At 40.3% G+C, this 18,478-nt stretch overlaps 1 protein-coding gene and 1 pseudogene across 1 annotated transcript in view; one reads left to right on the top strand and one right to left on the bottom strand.

The window, feature by feature from the left end:
- Positions 1–1,008: 1,008 nt before the first annotated feature.
- LOC116036237 lies at positions 1,009–3,246 on the top strand (annotated as a pseudogene).
- A 1,579-nt stretch (positions 3,247–4,825) lies between these two features.
- The window catches only part of pot1 (protection of telomeres 1 homolog), a 78,094-nt gene continuing 64,441 nt past the window's right edge, over positions 4,826–18,478 (bottom strand). The window contains exons 11-20 of the mRNA XM_031279734.2: positions 14,324–14,508; positions 13,759–13,847; positions 11,188–11,214; positions 10,192–10,348; positions 9,304–9,512; positions 8,615–8,750; positions 8,398–8,483; positions 7,225–7,319; positions 5,460–5,565; positions 4,826–5,205 (exon numbers count right to left, since the gene is read on the bottom strand). Coding sequence (XP_031135594.1) covers positions 5,066–5,205; positions 5,460–5,565; positions 7,225–7,319; positions 8,398–8,483; positions 8,615–8,750; positions 9,304–9,512; positions 10,192–10,348; positions 11,188–11,214; positions 13,759–13,847; positions 14,324–14,508 — 1,230 coding nt within the window. The 3' untranslated portion in view covers positions 4,826–5,065. The remainder of the gene's footprint in view (positions 5,206–5,459; positions 5,566–7,224; positions 7,320–8,397; positions 8,484–8,614; positions 8,751–9,303; positions 9,513–10,191; positions 10,349–11,187; positions 11,215–13,758; positions 13,848–14,323; positions 14,509–18,478) is intronic.

Genomic DNA, 18,478 nt, shown 5'->3' with positions numbered 1-18,478 from the left:
ATTATCCTACATATTAAGCTCAATAAAGTATTTTAAAAGCACATACACTAATATAACTAACCCCTAACCCTAATCTCTTCCAAACACTGGTGAGTACACTGCCCTACAGAGACAAAATTAACTCACTAAATATTATGTAAAAGTGACTTTGGGTCACATTGACTCGTTTTAAATTTTTGTTTTATATCAGAAAATATGGTACGTAGAAATAAGCGCTGAAAATGTGTAGAAGAAAAATAAAAAAAATTAAAATGTTGGAAAAACCAAAAACTAATTGTGAAAAAAAAGGCGTGAAAAACGTTGGGAAAAAGTGTTTTTTTCAAGGTTGAAGGGAAGACAATACAAGGGTTAAACCAGAATCTGACTGGTTTACATCTGTTTGACCATATAAAGAATATAGAACTGTGTCATTGTAGATAAAAACGTGAATTTAGCAAGAAATACAAAACAGAGGTAAAAACCAAACCACAGTGACTTCAGTGAACTCTGGCTAGTTAAGGTTAGACAGAATAAAGGGACAGCTAGCTTTAGCTTAAGATAATGTACAGGCCTGTTTCCTGTATGAACTCCAAACCTCAGTTCAACTCCTAACTGAGGTCCATCGGTGCCCGTGGGGGTTGTGGAGAGAATTTAAATATATCATGATGATATTTAAAAATCTGAATTGACTGTCAATGATAAACAATGAAATTAAAGAGCCCTTATTATGCTTTTTGGGATTTTCCTGTCTTTTAGTGTGTTATATAGTTTTTGTGTATGTAATAGATGTATAAAGTACAAAAACACATCTCAGTCCAAATGGAGCTCTCTACCCCACAGACAGAACTTTTTCTCAACTGCCTGCAAGCACAGCCTGCCCAGTGGCTTGTTTGAATTTGGTTGACCAATCACAACAGAGTGGTGTAGGTGACCAATCAGAGCAGACTGGGCTTTTTGGGAAGGGAGGCCAAGAGCTCAGACAAAGGTTTGAGGCAGAGGATCTGCAGCAATGGGCAGTATGAGAAACATATGCGAAAGAATGTAAACCTATTCTAGTAGACACCAAAAGTACACATATGACGTAGAGCAGAAAATGTGAAGATGGAAAATGCATATAATTAATAATAAGTAAATACCAAAATGATTTACTTGTATTGCACATTGTTATGTAAAGTAGCAGTATTAGTGGATGTGTGCTTAGTGTTTTTTCTTACTTAATGTGCAAATTGCTTGTGGGAAAAAACTGTCCCTAAATCAGGAAGTGTGTTTTGGCAGACCTATAACTCCTCCCAGAGGGCAATGGTTCAAAGAAAAAAATCCACTAAAGCAAACTCAGTCTTGTGATGTTAGCAGTACTCATCAACTGCCTTCACATCTGCTCCAGTCTTTGGCTGATCTCATTGAAACATTTTAACTTTCACAGTGAACTCTGTGTTTATCTGTAAAACAACATTAGCTAACACTCTACACTGCACACCAGTCAGACTGGTTTTATCACGTTTTCATATGTTGGTACATGTGATTGCTCGTTACCATGACAACTACTTAATGCCAGCCCAAATTACCCCTGGCGAAATTTGGTTATCCTACATATTCTTATACTATGCAGAGCTAGAAGTTTGATAGTGTAAAAAACAAATAATCAAAAGGATATGGAATGAAAGTTTTGTTTTTTCTCATTTTTGTCCTCAGAGTGTAGATATGTCTGCTGCCTGCTGAAGATCAGTTTCTGTGCTCCATCTGTCTTGATGTGTTCACTGATCCAGTCAGCACACCATGTGGACACAACCTCTGTAAAACCTGCATCACTCAACACTGGGATATTAATGTCCAGTGTCAGTGTCCCAACTGTAATAAGGTTTTCAAAACAAGACCTGAGCTGCAGGTCAATACTTCCATCTCTGAGATGGATGCTCAGTTCAGACAGTCAGCTCAACAGAAAGCCAGCAGCAGCAGCTCAGAGCAACAAGTGTCCAAACCAGGAGAAGTTCCCTGTGACGTCTGCACTGGAACCAAACTGAAGGCCCTGAAGTCCTGCCTGGTGTGTCTGGACTCCTACTGTGAGACTCACCTGGAGCCTCATCTGACAAGGTCAGGTCTGAAAAGACATCAGCTGATCGACCCTGTGAAGAATCTGGAAGGCAGGATGTGTACGAAGCACGATAAACTGCTGGAGCTGTTCTGTAAGACCGGCCAGATGTGTGTCTGCATGCTCTGCACTATTTCAGACCACAAGACACATGACGTTGTTCCTCTGAAAGAAGGATATGAAGGAAAGAAGGCCGAGCTGGGGAAGACAGAGGCTGAAATTCAGCAGATGATCCAGAAGAGACGACTGAAGATTCAGGAGATCAAACACTCAGTGGAGCTCAGTGAGGAAGATGCAGACAGAGAGATAGCAGAAGGTGTTCAGGTCTTCACCGCTCTGAAGGAGTCTGTTGAGAGAAGCCAGGCCGAGCTCATCGACACGATCACAGAGAAGCAGGGAAAGATGGAGAAACATGCTGAAGGCTTCATCAAAGAGTTGGAACAGGAAATCTCTGAGCTGAAGAAGAGAAGCACTGAGGTGGAGCAGCTGGAGGAGACGCTCAGTAAACAGATGAAGAAAGTGTTTGAGGTCAGGATGAGGAGGGTCCAACAGTCTGCAGTGGATGTGACACTCAATCCTGATACAGCACATCCAAAACTCATAAACATGGTGATGTAAAGAAGAATCTCCCAGACAATCCAGATAGATTTGATACTTGCGTTAATGTTTTAGCAAAGCAGGGCTTCTCTTCTGGACGATTTTATTATGAGGTTCAGGTTAAAGGAAAGACTAAGTGGGATTTAGGAGTGACAATCGAGTCGATCAGTAGGAAGGGAAAAATCACAACAACTCCTCAGTATGGTTTATGGATGATATGGTTAAGGAATGAAAATAATTATGAAGCTTGTGAAGACCCTCCAGTTCGTCTCTGTCTGAAGTCTTGTCCTGAGAAGGTGGGGGTGTTTGTGGATTATGAGGAGGGTCTGGTCTCCTTTTATGACGTTGGTGCTGCAGCTCTTATTTACTCCTTTGCTGGCTGCTCCTTCACTGAGAAACTCTACCCATACTTCAGTCCCTGTACCAACAACGGTGGTAAAAACTCTGCCCCTCTGATCATTTCTCCTGTCAACAATAGTGAGTAGAACCATTTGATGTCCTACAGAAAGATTCACTTTCATTTAATGTAATAAATGTATATTATTGGTGATCAGATTTAAAACAATGTGTTTTATTCCTTTTTTTAAATGTTTATCTCCTATGTGTCATGTTGCTACCTACTACTACAACGGACAGATTTTACAACACTGACTGATATCTTATGAAGTCTAGGTTATTCTAAAGACTGCATTACCTGCATCCAAAACTGTTCATCATCAAAAACAATATACTCAGAAATAAAAAGTATTTGCATGTTCCTCAAATGCCTGGGTGCTTAATTTAAAACGGTTTTATTGTCTGATCATTGTCAGTGTTTCACACTGGCACAAATTACTGGGGAAAGTCATGCACTACTTATTTGTTAATGCAAGCTTTTCAAAATAAGGTGTTTTAAGGGTTTTAGTTTTTAAGATTTAAAATTTTAAAAAGTATCTCAGTCTGGTATGTTTTCATGGCTAAATTAAGGAATAACTCTTGATTCACATTGGAACTAATTAAATTACATTAACGTTGAATCTTAATGAAATCTGATCATAAAACGTTGAGCTGCAGTGGTTTTAAAAACCAAAGAAAGGTTTTGCCTCAGCTGTCTGTTGTGTTATTTTTATCTCATATTGTCCACCTCTCTGCAGACTGGGTTGTTGAAGAAAGTGAACAAATCTTCAATATAATAAAAACTAAGTTTCCACTGGATTTGTTTTGTACTTAAGTACCTCAAACCTTTATCTTTATAATACTTCACACTTCACTGTATGTTTTTAACAGCTATAGTTACTTTTTAGATTAAGATTTTACGAACAAAACATGATCAGTTCATTAAATATGATCCATAGATTTGACTTAAACTACCAACAAGTACTTGTCAGCTCTCTGCAGGGTAAATCCAGACAGCTAGCTAGACTATCGATACGACTAAAACAACTTTTGAACGTACACGTTCCACCAAAACAAGTTCCTTACCGAGGCCATTTTCCAGCGTCACCGGGGCTCCGTGCGGAGCATAGTGCCGCCCATGACGACTGGCAAAGCGAGACTAGCTCCACTGTGACCAACAAGGTAAATATTGTACTTTTTACTGCACTACATTTGTCTGACAGATTTAGTTACTTTTCAGATGAGTTTTTTATCCCCTTCCTGTTCAGTGAAAACCATGTATCTCCAGATGTGTTGATGTTGAATGTTGGTGACTAACTAAAGGATTTGAACTTTATTTAGTTTGACATTTATTTATCACCTCACTCTGGTTTGGGACTGCCAGCATTTCTCTCCTCCAGGGACGTCTGTGTCCATCATCTCTCTTCTGATGATCAGGGGGAAAACAGGTAGAGAAAAAGGAACTTCCTGAGGACTGATGAAGACTAACCTTTACCCAGTTTGCCACAGTCTCTACTTCCTCTCTGGACAACAACCAGCAGTAGGCTGCTTTGAAGGATGTCTATAAAAACATAAGAATATACAAATAAGTACATTAAGAATAGACACACAAAAACTGGAAATATATCCTTTATAGATTTTTGTACTTACCATATGTTTGCCCTGTGCTCTATCTATATATTTAAGGATCAGAACAAGGCTTTTATGAAGCGCATCATGTTGTCAGTTGGCCAGCAGATGGAGCAGTGACACAACAGATTACAATAGAAACGTGCTCTGAGTGAAGAGCTTGTAGTAAAAAGTAAAAGTACTTTATTGAAAGGCTCTATGAGCTGCACTAAAAAATAGTTTTTAACATTTTTGCAACAATATTTTATGTTCACTTACTTCGATTTACACAATAAATACAATTTAAAAACCACAAAATTATGTGAAATATAAAATAACCATAACAAAAACAATTGTTTTCTTCTGCAGGACTCCTGAACTCTGCAGTTCACCGATGGCCTTTGACCTGTAGGGGGTTCATGCGGGGTTGGCGTTGGACTGTGCGGAGAAGGGTTTGGTGACGGTGCTGTGGCAGATCTGGTAGTAGGTTTGGTTCTGTTCCTCGTCATCCTCTGCTCGGTACGCCGTCAGACACAAATCCATCCACGGATGCCCACCTGACGTAAACGCAACAACACATCGGAGACAAACTTTACAAACTAACTTCGACAGAGAAACACTGAATAAAACTGATGATGACGATGAACACGGTTAACAAGCATTGGACTTTTTCTACTACTAAAAAGACACAGAAAACTCAAAGTGGTGAATGTGTGAATCATTTATGTTGTGTTTTGGAGCTGCAGCTGGACTAAAGAGTTTCACATTTCAAACTCTTAAATCCAGCTGTTTGTGGGTCTGACAGATGTACCGGTGCTGCCCTCTGCCGGACAGAGGGAGTCCATTGTTTGGTGAATGATGTTCTGAGCCTCCTGATTGGCTGCTACGTCCTCTGCCAACACACCAAAGAACGCCTCCTGATTAGAAACACAAACAATCGTCATCACCCCCTCGTTAAAATCCCTTTCAGGTGGTTTCATCATGTGATGTATTTTTATTTTAAGATGTGTAATTAATGTCAGAACTCTCCCCACAATGGGAACATTTGAATTCCCTGTGCGGAAAAGTTCTGATGGATTTCATTTATCAAAACTTTTTCTTCACTGAGTTTGAACGCTGTCAGTACAAACATATCTACACATTTAAAAGGGTTTGAGCCAGAGAAAACAACTGTACTCATGAGGATCGATTCTCATTTTTAGATTTTAACAATAATTACGTGAGCTAGCAAAAACACAAAGTGCAATTGTTATCTGGTAAAAGTGCTTTATAAGTGGATGATTGTATTTGGTTGTGTTTTCTCACTTTGCTCATTTTGCTTTTTTTAACTAAATGCTGCACGTGTTGTCGAATTGGTAAAGAAAATATCTTTATATGCTTGTGTTTTGTCTATTTGCACGTTTTTTTAAGGAGCAGTGAGTGCTGAGCTTTCAGGGCCAGCGAGGGATTGTTTTTTTAAAACACTGACAGAGTTAGTATTAGAGGCTGACAATAGGGCTGCAATGAATGATTGTTTAAATTTTCCATTATTCTGCCAATATAATAATAATAATAATAAAAAGGAGTTCACAGTTCTTAAAAAAGCTTGTTTTGTGAAATCAACAGTCCAAAAAAATCCCCAAATTATTTATGACTGTTCCACACGACAAAGAATAACCGTAAATCCTCGAAACTGACAATTTCAAAGTAGGGACTGTGTGGTATTTTTGCTTCAAAAGTTACTTAAACGATGAACCTATTATAAGCCAAAAGTTGTCAATCAATGTTCGGATGATCGATTACTTCATTGACTGGTTTGGATGCCCATGCAAAGTGACAAATAAAAGACATACATCACAGCAGACAACCTATATAAAACATACTGCTACAGTAATAAAACAAACTTTATAATGCTTAAAGGACAAATCCGGCGCAAAATGAACCTAGGGGTTAATAACACATTTGTACAGAGTCGACCGTTCTCTGGGATTTGTTTTCATGCTAATCGAATGTGACCAGTTTTAGCGCAAACCGCTAATTAGCTTATATCAAACGACGAACACCGTGTAACCAGTAACCAGTAACATAGCTCAAACACGGCGTTCGTCTTTCGACTGGTCATTACCGTATTCCCAAGATGACGCCTGAATGTATACGTGAACGGTACTGTCTTTCTAAACTATCTATTTAATAAACTGTCTGTACACTTACAAAGTTCTCAATGCGCCGGTTGACATGTAAGGACTCTCATTATTCTACCGTGGAAGTGTGGTGAATTTTGAGCCTTGTTAGTGGTAAAGAATTAGCGATTTCTTTTTACTTTACCCGTGCCCCGACGACTAGCTTTACAAGCTAATTAGCGGTTTGCGCTAAAACTGGTCACATTCGATTAGCATGAAAACAAATCGGTCGACTCGGTACACATGTGTTATTAACCCCTAGGTTCATTTTGCGCCGGATTTGTCCTTTAATACAGTATATCATTTTGGTAAAAGTTCAGACAGATCGTAATAAACTCAGATTTTCTCCCCTCTCCTTGTGATCTAATCTCCTCTGATCCTGAGTCAGCAGTATTTTAAATGCGCTCTGAGACTTACGGCGTCTCTCCACAGGAAGACGTCCAGCGTGTCGGTGGCGTCCTGCAGCTGAAGATTCATCAGCAGGACGAACTGCAGCAGCTGAACGCCCAGAGCTGCAGATCAGAAGAGACGAGCGAGATTAAACACTGTGATTTATTCTTTCGCAGAAAAGACCTGCGGCTAGGGCAGACCTGAGGTCAGCCAGGAGTCGTTCAGGAGCTTTTACGAACCTGCTGAATCAGGAGGAAGGACACGGAGACTGACATGAAACTTTGTGAAAAGGTGCGAGCGGTTTAGTGGTTTTAAAACCAGGAAGACTTTTGCCTTAAGTTGGTCTAGTACCGAAACTTTGCCTACTATTAAACTTTATATTTTTTTGTGTGCAAGTTAGACAGTGTGCGGGAGTTTCTTTGCAACTTTTGCCCTGCTTGTCCCCCTCCAACACACCTGTATCACGTTGTAGATGTGCAAAGTATTTTTCTGTACTAAAATCAACAGACGAGACGAGACATCACGGGACGAGCACACAAACTTTACTTTTTTTTGTAAAGTGATTGTTGTCTAAAGTGGCTTTTTGTATTTAAAGACGTTCATGTAATTTATTTAATCATTTCTCAGAGCCTAATGTCAGTGGCTAAAGGTTAAAGAAGCGAGCTTGTGACCGGGAGGTCACAAGGTCGTCATCTGGGAGGGGAAAGTGATAGAGCAGCGCTTGTCCCTCCCTCATCACCACCACTGAGGTGCCCTTGAGCAAGGCCCTTAACCACAACCGAAAAAAGTGACATCTTCGAATGACCAAAACCCAAAGATGTCATGTACAGGAACTATTTAGAGTTGAATGAGGGGTGGGACATATTGAACATATTGTTTGTAACTCTTTATAGATATTGTATTTCCTTTTGTTGTGTTGCAATTCACTTATTGTGTTATTGTCATTTTTTGTTTGAAATAAAAAGAAAGAAAGAAATTGAGTTTAATCAATAATGCTGATTAATTCTCTGTTGATGAAAAATAATGTCTAGCTTATGCTTTCTATTATTTAAGCTGCATTATTTACTTTTTTGGCCACTTAGCAGAAGAAGCTGAAAACACAACACCGACATCTGGAGTGTGAGATGATTCCTGTGCGTTTTCTCCACCTCCGGTGTTTCCTCCGACAGTTCAGAGATTCAAACCAAACTCTCCTCTCACCTTGTGCTATGATCTTCTCATCGATCATTTCGACTCCCTCAGCACACGAAGGCTCCCTCACTGCAGCCTCGGAGCAACGCTTACACCTGCAACGCACGCAGGAAACCAGAAAGAGATTATATTAGAGAGAGACTGACTTTAAAATGTGTGCCTGTTTTTGTAGCAACGGACTGATTTTGATAACGCTGAAACCAGGTTTGTATTCCAGGATTCTCACCCGTAGTATGTCTTCCTGCCTCTGAACAGGAAAGGTGCCAACAGGTCGAGCAGAGCGAGGTGACCTGCCGATGACATCACAGGGACGATGTTCCGGTAGCCGGCAGCGAGTCGACGCGTTTCCTCCAGAGTCGAACCTGCAACACACAAGAACCTCTATCATCAGAGGTCTAGTCCCGCATTGCCAGACCTTCCTCCACGGCGCTGCGGAGGAGGGTCTGGCGAGTTCACACAGCATTCCGGGATGGGAGAAAAACCTGCTCTGGTTTATCAGCATTTCTTTAAACCAATCACAATCGTCTTGGGGAGCGCTAAGCACCTGATGGAACAACGGTGCCGCTGCAAAATAGCTTCGGGAAGGAACTTGTTTTGGTGGAACATAAAGGTTGTTTTAGAACGCCAACACAAAGAAAGTGGAAGGTGATGGACAAATCCGGCGGAATTTCCGGTGGCACCTGAACAATCCCGGAAATGAAACGTGGTTGATATAGACTACCGGAGGATTCTAGGATAAACACTTGACTTTGTGTTTTTGTGCGTTTTGCTGGCAGCAGATATAAACCTTTTATTGTTCTGGATGACGAAAGATGTTTTCCCTTCAAATGTGTTCAAAGTTTTAAGTTTTTACATTTGCTAATATCAAAAAAACTAAAAACGAGGAGAATAAAAAGTGTTGGTTAAGTTGGTTACCCATGAGGAAGATGAGCTCTTTGCTTTTGTCCTCAGACATGAGCTGGGTGGACATGTGAACACTCAGTGTTCGTTTGGGGGATCCTGGGGAATCTCCGGGGGCATTGACCCGCCCAGAGACCGCCCACGGCGGGGGACTGCAGGGTCCAGAGTCCTTGAACGCCTCAGAGAAGAGACCTGCCACAAGTTCATCATCTGGGACGTCCTGCCTGAGATCACAGGGAAATAAGATACGTCATTTTATTACATTTAACAAATCTAACAATGCTACTGCAGTGATTCATTCGACTTCTGCTATAGTTAGATCTGTTCACTTTGAATCTGAAAAGTGCTGTGCCACAAAAAGTGTTGATAGGAGCATTGTTGAAAACAGAGACTATGTCCCATTACATTTTTGCCATTACGGTTTTTGTAAAACATATAAAACCAAATGGTCATTTTCAGGAAAGGTTAAATATAAACCTCAATTTGCAAATGGAGATCATTTCTGGATCATAAACATATTCAGTTGAATCGCATTTATGTTTGTAACTTTTCAAGTTTGAAATATAAATTCACATTTACCAACTTAAAATACATGAAAATACCTACTGCCACAAATGTCTACATCTATGTACCTGGGTATGAATTAAAAAACAACTTAAAACCCTAAAACAACAAAGGAAAAAGAGAAAACACATTCCTAATTTAACCCTTCAGTAAAAAACATTATTTATATATGTCTGTGCATATACCAAACCATTTATAATGCATTACACTTTACAGGAAACATTAAGAGCTTGATGAGTCTTAATATTGTGACACTTTGACGGGACAGTGTATATGTGTGTGTGTGTGTGTGTGTGTGTGTGTGTGTGTGTGTGTGTGTGTGTGTGTGTGTCAGCCCACATTGATGTACACTTGCTGCAGTAGAGTTTCAGAGCCTGGTGGAGTCTGCGGGGCTCGTAGGATCTCAGCTGGACTCTGACGTGGTGAACTCGACCCGGATCGGACCGCTTCACCTCGGACAGTGTCACCAGCTGCGTGTCGTGACCACAGCTTCTCTCTGACGCACAGTTACAGATTCACAGACACAAGGAAAGTTAGTCTCACGTCGCCAGACTGGCTAGTCCACACAGCATTCCGGTCTGGGAGAAAAACAGGCTCTGGTTTATTGGCATTTCTTTAAACCAATCACAATCGTCTTGGGCAGCGCTAAGCGTCGAACGGTGCCTCTGCAAAATAGCCTCGGGAAGGAACTTGTTTTGGTGGAACATGTGTACGTTCAAAAGTTGTTTTAGTCGTACAACAGAAAACTCAGATTGGACAGATAGTCTAGCTAGCTGTCTGGATTTACCCTGCAGAGATCTGAGGAGCAGTTACAGCTGACGGACATCCGGCCAAATTTCCGGCGGCACCAGAACAAACCCAGAAATGAAACGTTGTTGATGTAGACTACTACAGACAGAGTGACTTTCATCAACTTTAAAAGAGGGAACATAAAAATGTTACTAAGGGTTAGGGAAATAAGTGTTGAGCTATCCAGCCTGAAGTCAGAGCACTTTGTAGACTTCCAAAACAAAGTTTAAGAAGCCCTTAAATATCATTAAAACATAATTTCAGAAATAAAAAAAATCTAGGACTTGCAGACACCCTTGCATAAAGGATTCTCACTGTTTTGCTCATGTGAAATTTCTTTATCAGGACTTTAACATCTAGGAGGCTGTTCAATGACAAATGACACATTTGACATAAGACCTGTGATGATATCACAGGGATTCTGCAAAGATGCACACTTTTCAAAACCTTTTTAACACAGCATTGAATGCATTTTAATACCTCAGAGTATGATGAAAACACTTGAGTTTCATGCTGAGTTTTCATGCTTTATGTTGAGTTTCATACCTGTGCTGCACTCCACTGCTCCAGCTTCTAAAAACAGAAACAGAGGAACCAGATATAGGAACACACACATCATTAAGCGACAGGTAATACAGGCCTTTAAACAAACTGTACTCTGCAGAGCTGTGTGGAAAAGAAAATCACTGATCTGAAAAGCATTTAATTATTTTATGAAAAAGGAAAATCTGATTCCAGCTTCTCAATTGTGTGTGTGTGTGTGTGTGTATATATATATATATACCTAGGTAAGGACTGCTAGCCAGTCAGAAGCAGAGTATGAGGGTGTGCCACGCTAGCAGCTAGGCGAGCATTATAACATGTGTTACAAAGTGTCTCTGAAGTAAAGGCTGGACTACAATAGAGCTGTTTGGAGCAGTTTGTGAACAGTGTTTTCTGTTGGAGATGATAAGTCCCTTTGGGGTGGACTTTGAGCTTTTTCACTTTGTAAACTTATAACGTGCACAAAAAAATGATATAACACAATAAAAGTAAGGGAAAAAGCCAAAAAGCATAATATGAGCACTTTAAAGATGTCGTATGGTGCTTTACGAATAAAATTGCCATTGCTGTTTCTAATAGGTCTTGCAATCATAGCCGTAGGGGGCATTTTCTTTCTTTTTGTGTTATTCTTAATGTTAAAGCAACCAGAGTTCTTTGTCCTTTTTCTTTATCATACAATGGTGGTCAGTATAGAGTGGCCTGTGAAGCCCTAGGGTGGTGGAAGTGACAGGGGAGAGCTGGCAACTCATTTGTCCTTTTCACGGTTTCTTTACAAGGGCATACAGCCTGTAATAATCCCAAATGACTCTAATTCTAACAGGAGAAAAAACTGAATTATAGCTGTGGAAACCACACTTCCTGACCTGCTGCAGAGCTAATCCCACACCGTTGCTGTTTGAAAGTATATCTGAGTTTGCACTAACCTCTGAGGAACTTTCATTTCCTTTCTGTTGTTTCTTTACTTTATCTGATACATTTCAATACTAGACTCGTCTAACGGCGTTCGTCACGAAAGTAAAGGCTGGACTACAATAGAGCTGTTTGGAGCAGTTTGTGAACAGTGTTTCCTGTTGGAGATGGTAACCTTTGGGGTGGACTTTGGGTTTTGTCAATTTGTAAACCTATACCATGCACAAAAAAGATTTATAACACAATAAAGGAAAGGGAAAAAGCCAAAAAGCATAATATGAGCACTTTAAGTGTTAAACTATACTCTGAATTTAAGAGACCTTGATTTCACGTCTTTGGAATATTCAGTATGTTTTATATAGAATGAATGGTGCATATCAGATCAGGCTTCATGTCATGAACTCAATGTCTTGTTTTCCTTCTTTGCCTGCTGACTCTTAAAAGCCCTGGTTCGGATAAAAAAGGAATTACTTAAGTCTGTACAAAGCCAAATTGTTGGGCTATATTGATAAAGAAGTTACGTTTAAAAGAAGAATGTCCGTGCTCTTCTTGCAAAGAAACTGCGGCCCAAATATTTTGTCCACTCAGAGTTCTACAAAAAGCATCAGGCCTGCAGGTCTGACCACAGACAAACAGCTGCAGCTTTAAAAACAAAAAGCTTTCTGTCTGTCTGTGCGGAAACCTTCCAGTCACAGTCAAAGTAGGGACATTTTTTATTTTATCCCCAGTGAAGCGTGGGCTTTTAGCAGGCCCGGCTAATGGATGCAGCTCCCCACAGCTTCAATCTTTCCATCCGTCCGTTCTTTCTTTTAGAGAAGAAATCAGTCTGTCTGAGCAGTCAGGATGTTCATATTCCCGCTGCTGGCAAACACGTTTATCTAACCAAAGACCGGCCGGCGGCTACCACTCAACATCATTCTTGTCTTCTTTGTATTTTAGTCACGCAATGAAAATATTTAGATTTTCTTTTTCAGTCATTTGTCAGCAGACGCTACAAGGGGGGTTAACTGGGAAAACAAGACTAACAGCGTGTTTGCAAGGGAGGTGTTTCAGCCACGTTTTCTTCAGATGTCCGCCTCACACTGGTCTGACTGAAGAGATACGCTTCTATTTTAATCAATCCAGCTGTTTACACCGGCCACGGAATCGCAATCGCAAAATTGAGAATTTCAAAAAGCTATAAGACAGATTTCATAGGTCTACATTAAGTCAGTGCTAAAAGTTAACTGGAGATTTGAATAAATGCAAAATACGATAGGGTTATCGCACCTGGCTCAACTTTACAGGTACTCTCCCCTGCACCATCTTTGGGCCAGCAGCATCGCTCTCCTTACTCTCTTTCCTGGGGCCTGGGTCTGAGTTGAGTGGTTTCTTGGGGTTATCAAATGGGCACCCCCCCTTCATCGATGTTTTGTCAAATTAAGCCCATGACATCTCCAAGGGGTACAAGTCAGTGCTAAAAGCTAATTGGAGATTTGAAAATAGGACTACGTCTAAGTTTCCAACGGAGCCACCCCCACATTCCCCCCCCCCCCAGTGGCTTAGGCCTGGCGGGGGTCATTGCAATACACTAAGGGAAACCCTGTCCATCCAGTGGACTTTTGATATTTGATGGTTCAGTGAAAAAACGGATACATTCGAGACCCGTTCAACATCCATTCGTACCTAGAAACTCTGGTGGAGTGCTCCAGATGTCCAACATCTCCGAGTCATTCAGCTCGTCCTTGTCATCCTCTGGGAAGGCCTCCATGACTCTACAGAGACATAAACAGGAAGAAAAGGACTTCTGGTTGGGAGACTTGTGATCAAACACACATACATACATGAGTACAGAATCAGAAAAGGCTTTATTGCCACAATAAGTCACACTTATGTGGAATTTGCCTTGGGGAAAGTTGCATACATAAACAAACATAAACATTAATATGAAATAAACAATAAATACAGAAACGAATACATACATACATAATAACTGTTGCATAAGAAAAAAAAGAGGCCGAATGGGTTGAGTCCAGAATGTGAAAATAATATATAGTATGTGCAAAAAAATCAGGGGAAATTATTCAAATATTACTGTATGATTTTTCTTTTGTGGTTCAATTATGCAGCAGAATCAGGACCAGTAAACAGAACCAGAGTCTGCAGTATGAAGTATGTTTCCTACAATGACTTTATTCTTAGCCTCAGTTATCAGTTCTCAGGTATATCTGTCCCTCGTCTCCTGCTGTACCTCTTCAGCTCCTGCACGGCGGGGCTGTTTTCTGGAAGAACTCGGATCCCCCGGCCATACGCCGTTCCTCCGTGCAGGTGAAAAGCCAGGTGGTCCACCTCCTCCGACTGGCTGCTGGTGAGGCCTGGCACCTTACTGGATCCTGGGATCGCTCGTAGGTTGTAGATCCGCAGGAAGTCCCCGGGCTGATAAATAGGCAAATGGGACAATTAACACAGAAAATTATCGTTTTTGTAAACAGACAATTTGCTTTCTATCTTTCTTGTATTATTTTTATTAATGTAATATGATAATGTGTTGACCTGCCAAGGGACTACAGATGAAAATGAGCTTTTTTGCTAACTCTGGCACATTAACATTTTGAGTGTAAACTAAAAATGTCAATTGATGTGCATTGTCCCTTTTAAATAAACAAATAAATGAGATGGAGGAAAATCTTGAAGTACACAAAGAGTTCAGTTTTTACTTTTTTTAACTGCCTTTACCAGCTGAGAACTAACCATGACTAGTCAACTGATGTCAGACAGAAAAATTCAATGAAATAACAAAAAAAAAAAACATGTCCGTCAAATCCAAAATATGAAGAAGCCTATTTTGCTCTCCAGTTTACTATCAGTAAACAAGGAGATACTTGCGTTGGATCCAAATATATAAGTCAACTACAAGGGCAGTGCAGTGTGAATTTTCACAGTCAGGAACAATTTTTTCCAAATATTCCAACACACCACATGAATGCAGCATCTCGTAATGTTAACGAATGTGAAAAACAATTTGTGCATCCGCCCTGTGATTCAGATCCGCTCCACACTGGGTTCTTCCTTGACCCATGCTACACCCTTTTACCAAGTTTCATGAAAAGCAGGCTGGTAGTTTTTTCTGGAAAACTTCTGACTGACAAACAAAATGGCAAATAAACAAACCAAGCCGAAAACATGACCTTTGTGGAGGTAACAAATCATTTATATTTAAAGCAGCCATATTATGCTCATTTTCAGGTTCATAATTGTATTTTAAGGTTGTACCAGAATAGGTTTACATGGTTTAATTTTCAAAAAACACCATATTTTACTGCACCACTCTCTCTCACTGCTGCAGATCCTCTTTTCAGCTGGTCTCTGTTTTAGCTACAGAGTGAGACCTCTTTTCTTCTTCTTCTTCTGTATTATCTTTGATTGCACTTGCACATGCACAGTAGCTCAGATGTAGATCATGTCAGCTAGCTAGCTCCATAGACAGTAAAAGAAAGGCTGTTTCTACAACTTCGGTCAGTTACAAGGCAGGATTAGCTGGGAGACTTCTAAATGAGGGCGCACATGTAAGTAGTTCTTTTGTAGATTATGGTGAACTTGTGTGTGTTGTAGCAGTGCTTTGCTATTGAGAACGAGGTAGCATGCTAGCGTTAGCGTTAGCAAGCTACCATTAGCTCGTAGCGTTAGCATGCTAACGCTACGAGCTAATGGTTGCGGTTAGCCTGCTCGTTTCGTTTCGTGCCGATTTTGAACAGCTCACCCAGAGACTGAAGGCAGGACACATTCAGAAACTGTATCTCACTCTAAACAGCATGGATGTTTTTTTTCAAAGTTTGTATGTGTGTGGAAGCACCAGACACAACAGAACACCCCGAATCCCAGAAAAAGTGATTTTTTTCATGATATGGGCACTTTAAAAAGTTTGGCAGACTGAAAAGTTTAAACCTGCAATAAGTACTTTTTTTGGCCACTTAGGGGCAACAGAGCAAGCTGTAAACTAAAATCTGACATATTGTCAACTTATAAAGTTGTTTTGGCTAGCTTGTTAGCAGAGCACCAACGCTGCATCTGGGGCCCAAGACGATTGTGATTGGTTTCAGAGCTTGTTTGATAGAATCACTGAGAATAAACCAGAGTTGAGTTCACCAGAGTGAATGTGCCACAAATCCAAAACTAGGAGCCAAAAGAAACTAAAAAGCTCCACAGAGCTACACAGTTGGTGAAAATTCTCTGTGGATTCACAAATACAAGTGACAACTTTCACAGCGCACATAGTACTTTCTAATAATTTGTTCCTAACGGTATGTAAAAGCCCATACAGTTCAAACACACTAACGTCATCCAAACGCTCCGTCACACTGTTCACACTGTGTAGGTGTCAGTGAAGACTTCACCAGGTTTTTATCAATCAGCAGATGGCGCTGTTGCACCAAACTTACAGTCAGTGTGGTGACAGTGATTCAGAGGCTGCTCAAAGGACTTGGTTTGAAGGTTTGTCTTTTTTTCTCTTTTTTTCCCTCTTCAACTCTGTCACGATGAGCCTGCAGTCAACAGAAATCTTTCCTCACTCTCATCATCAACAAACGCTTCAGTGATCAAGAGTCAGAGGTATTCACTCTGTTCAGAAAGCCTTTATAGTGTTTTTACTTGACAGGGTTTAGCCTAAATAAAACCCAGATATACACACACTATCTATCTATCTATATCTATATCTATATCTATATCTATATATATATATATATATATATATATATATATATATATATATATATATATATATCTATATGATCGTTAATTGCATTACAGCCGGAGAGCAGAAGAATGAGCCAGAAAGTGAATCTCTATAAGCTTCCTTTAAATCCATTTTCTGTGTACAGAAAGTGAAGATTGAGTCAGTGTCAGGGTGGATTAAAAGCTGGTCTCCCGAGGCCGCTCCTCCTCTGAAGATCCACATGAAGAGCTGAGAGATGAACTGGGTGGACTGACGACCTGCCCCCACTCACATGAAAGCATTTTATTATGTGGAATTATCCTTTAATCTAGAATTATGCCCACATAACCGGATGCTACTTTGAAACTGACAAAGGAGGAAGGAGAAGCTCTGCCGTTTGTGCAATTTCAAAGAAATCCAAAATAAAATTCACTTGGTTTTACTTTCTCTGTGTGATGATCTCAGAAGATGATGTTTAATGAGATCAAGAACATTAAAATAAAGAAAAGGCTTAAGAAAGGAAATACGAGACAAAGCATGAACTTTGAAAAAAAGGTGTCAAAATATTGTTTAATAGAAGGATCCCGAACATCATCGACAGTCAACACTTTAGTTTATGAGGGTTTTTTTCCAGTCACAAGGAGACTGTCCCCATTGCCATCTGGTAATTTGTGCAAACTCTCAAAACATTTGTTTGCATCCTGACAAGCAACTTGTAGCTGTGTGAAAAATGACTGACCTCTCTAAGAAGCAAAAGGAGGAGGTAGCGTAACGGTGTCTTAGCCCCACAAAACCACCAAAGGTGCGTTTAGAAACAATGCAAAGTAAATTTTTTAGCTTATGTTATTCGTACGAATTTAAAAAAGGTATAATATGCATTATCTTTCTTACTGTAAAAAGAAATGGTACAACTAATACAAAAGTTATCCCTTTCAATCATCACTTATGACCCACTAGAAGTGTGTGGCGGTGTCTGTATCTGCAGAGACTCTGCCCTCGCCTGGATTTTCTGCTTTTCTTCTTATTTTGCTGTGCGGAACGTTTATGGGCATCAGCAGAGAGCCTTTGGGCCCCACGTGGGTTTGCAACCCCCAGCCCATCCTCATTCCCAATACCGCCACTTTATATCGACCCTAGGTGTAGGGTTGGGTATCGTTTAGAGTTTTTCCCGATACCGGGGATAAAACGATATTTTTAAAACGGTGGCGGTGCCTAAACGGTGCCTGAACCGATACTTTTAAAAAGATTAAATTACAGTTGGCGACATTAAAGAACGGCTTGTTTATTGCTAAGGCCACAGGGTCAAAATTAAATGATTTATTAAATATGTAATAACAATAACTTATTTCACCAGTAAATTCCTGTTAAACGACAAAAACAACCACTGGATGGGAAATGGGTATTTTACAATAACTTTGAATGCAGCACGAGGCTGGCAAGTTTCAAGTGAATGCAACATCTGTGTTGTTTTTCAGACAACGGCAGCTACAGACCGTTAACATCCCGGTATTGGAATCCTCTACAGTGAAATACAGACAAACTTTTACACCGTTTAGCTGTCAGCATTTTAACCGTGTTTAAGCCAGCTGCTAGCCAACGGTAGGCTAATGTTAGCTGCTGCCAAGTGTAGTGTTAACTAACGTGACATGCAGCGATGTTTCAGTTGCCTTTAACCTCCGTTTCGGAGCATCAGAG

The sequence above is a fragment of the Sander lucioperca genome, chromosome 7, assembly GCF_008315115.2.
Source record: "Sander lucioperca isolate FBNREF2018 chromosome 7, SLUC_FBN_1.2, whole genome shotgun sequence".
NCBI lineage: Eukaryota > Metazoa > Chordata > Actinopteri > Perciformes > Percidae > Sander > Sander lucioperca.
This window is presented reverse-complemented; position numbering and strand designations above follow the sequence as displayed.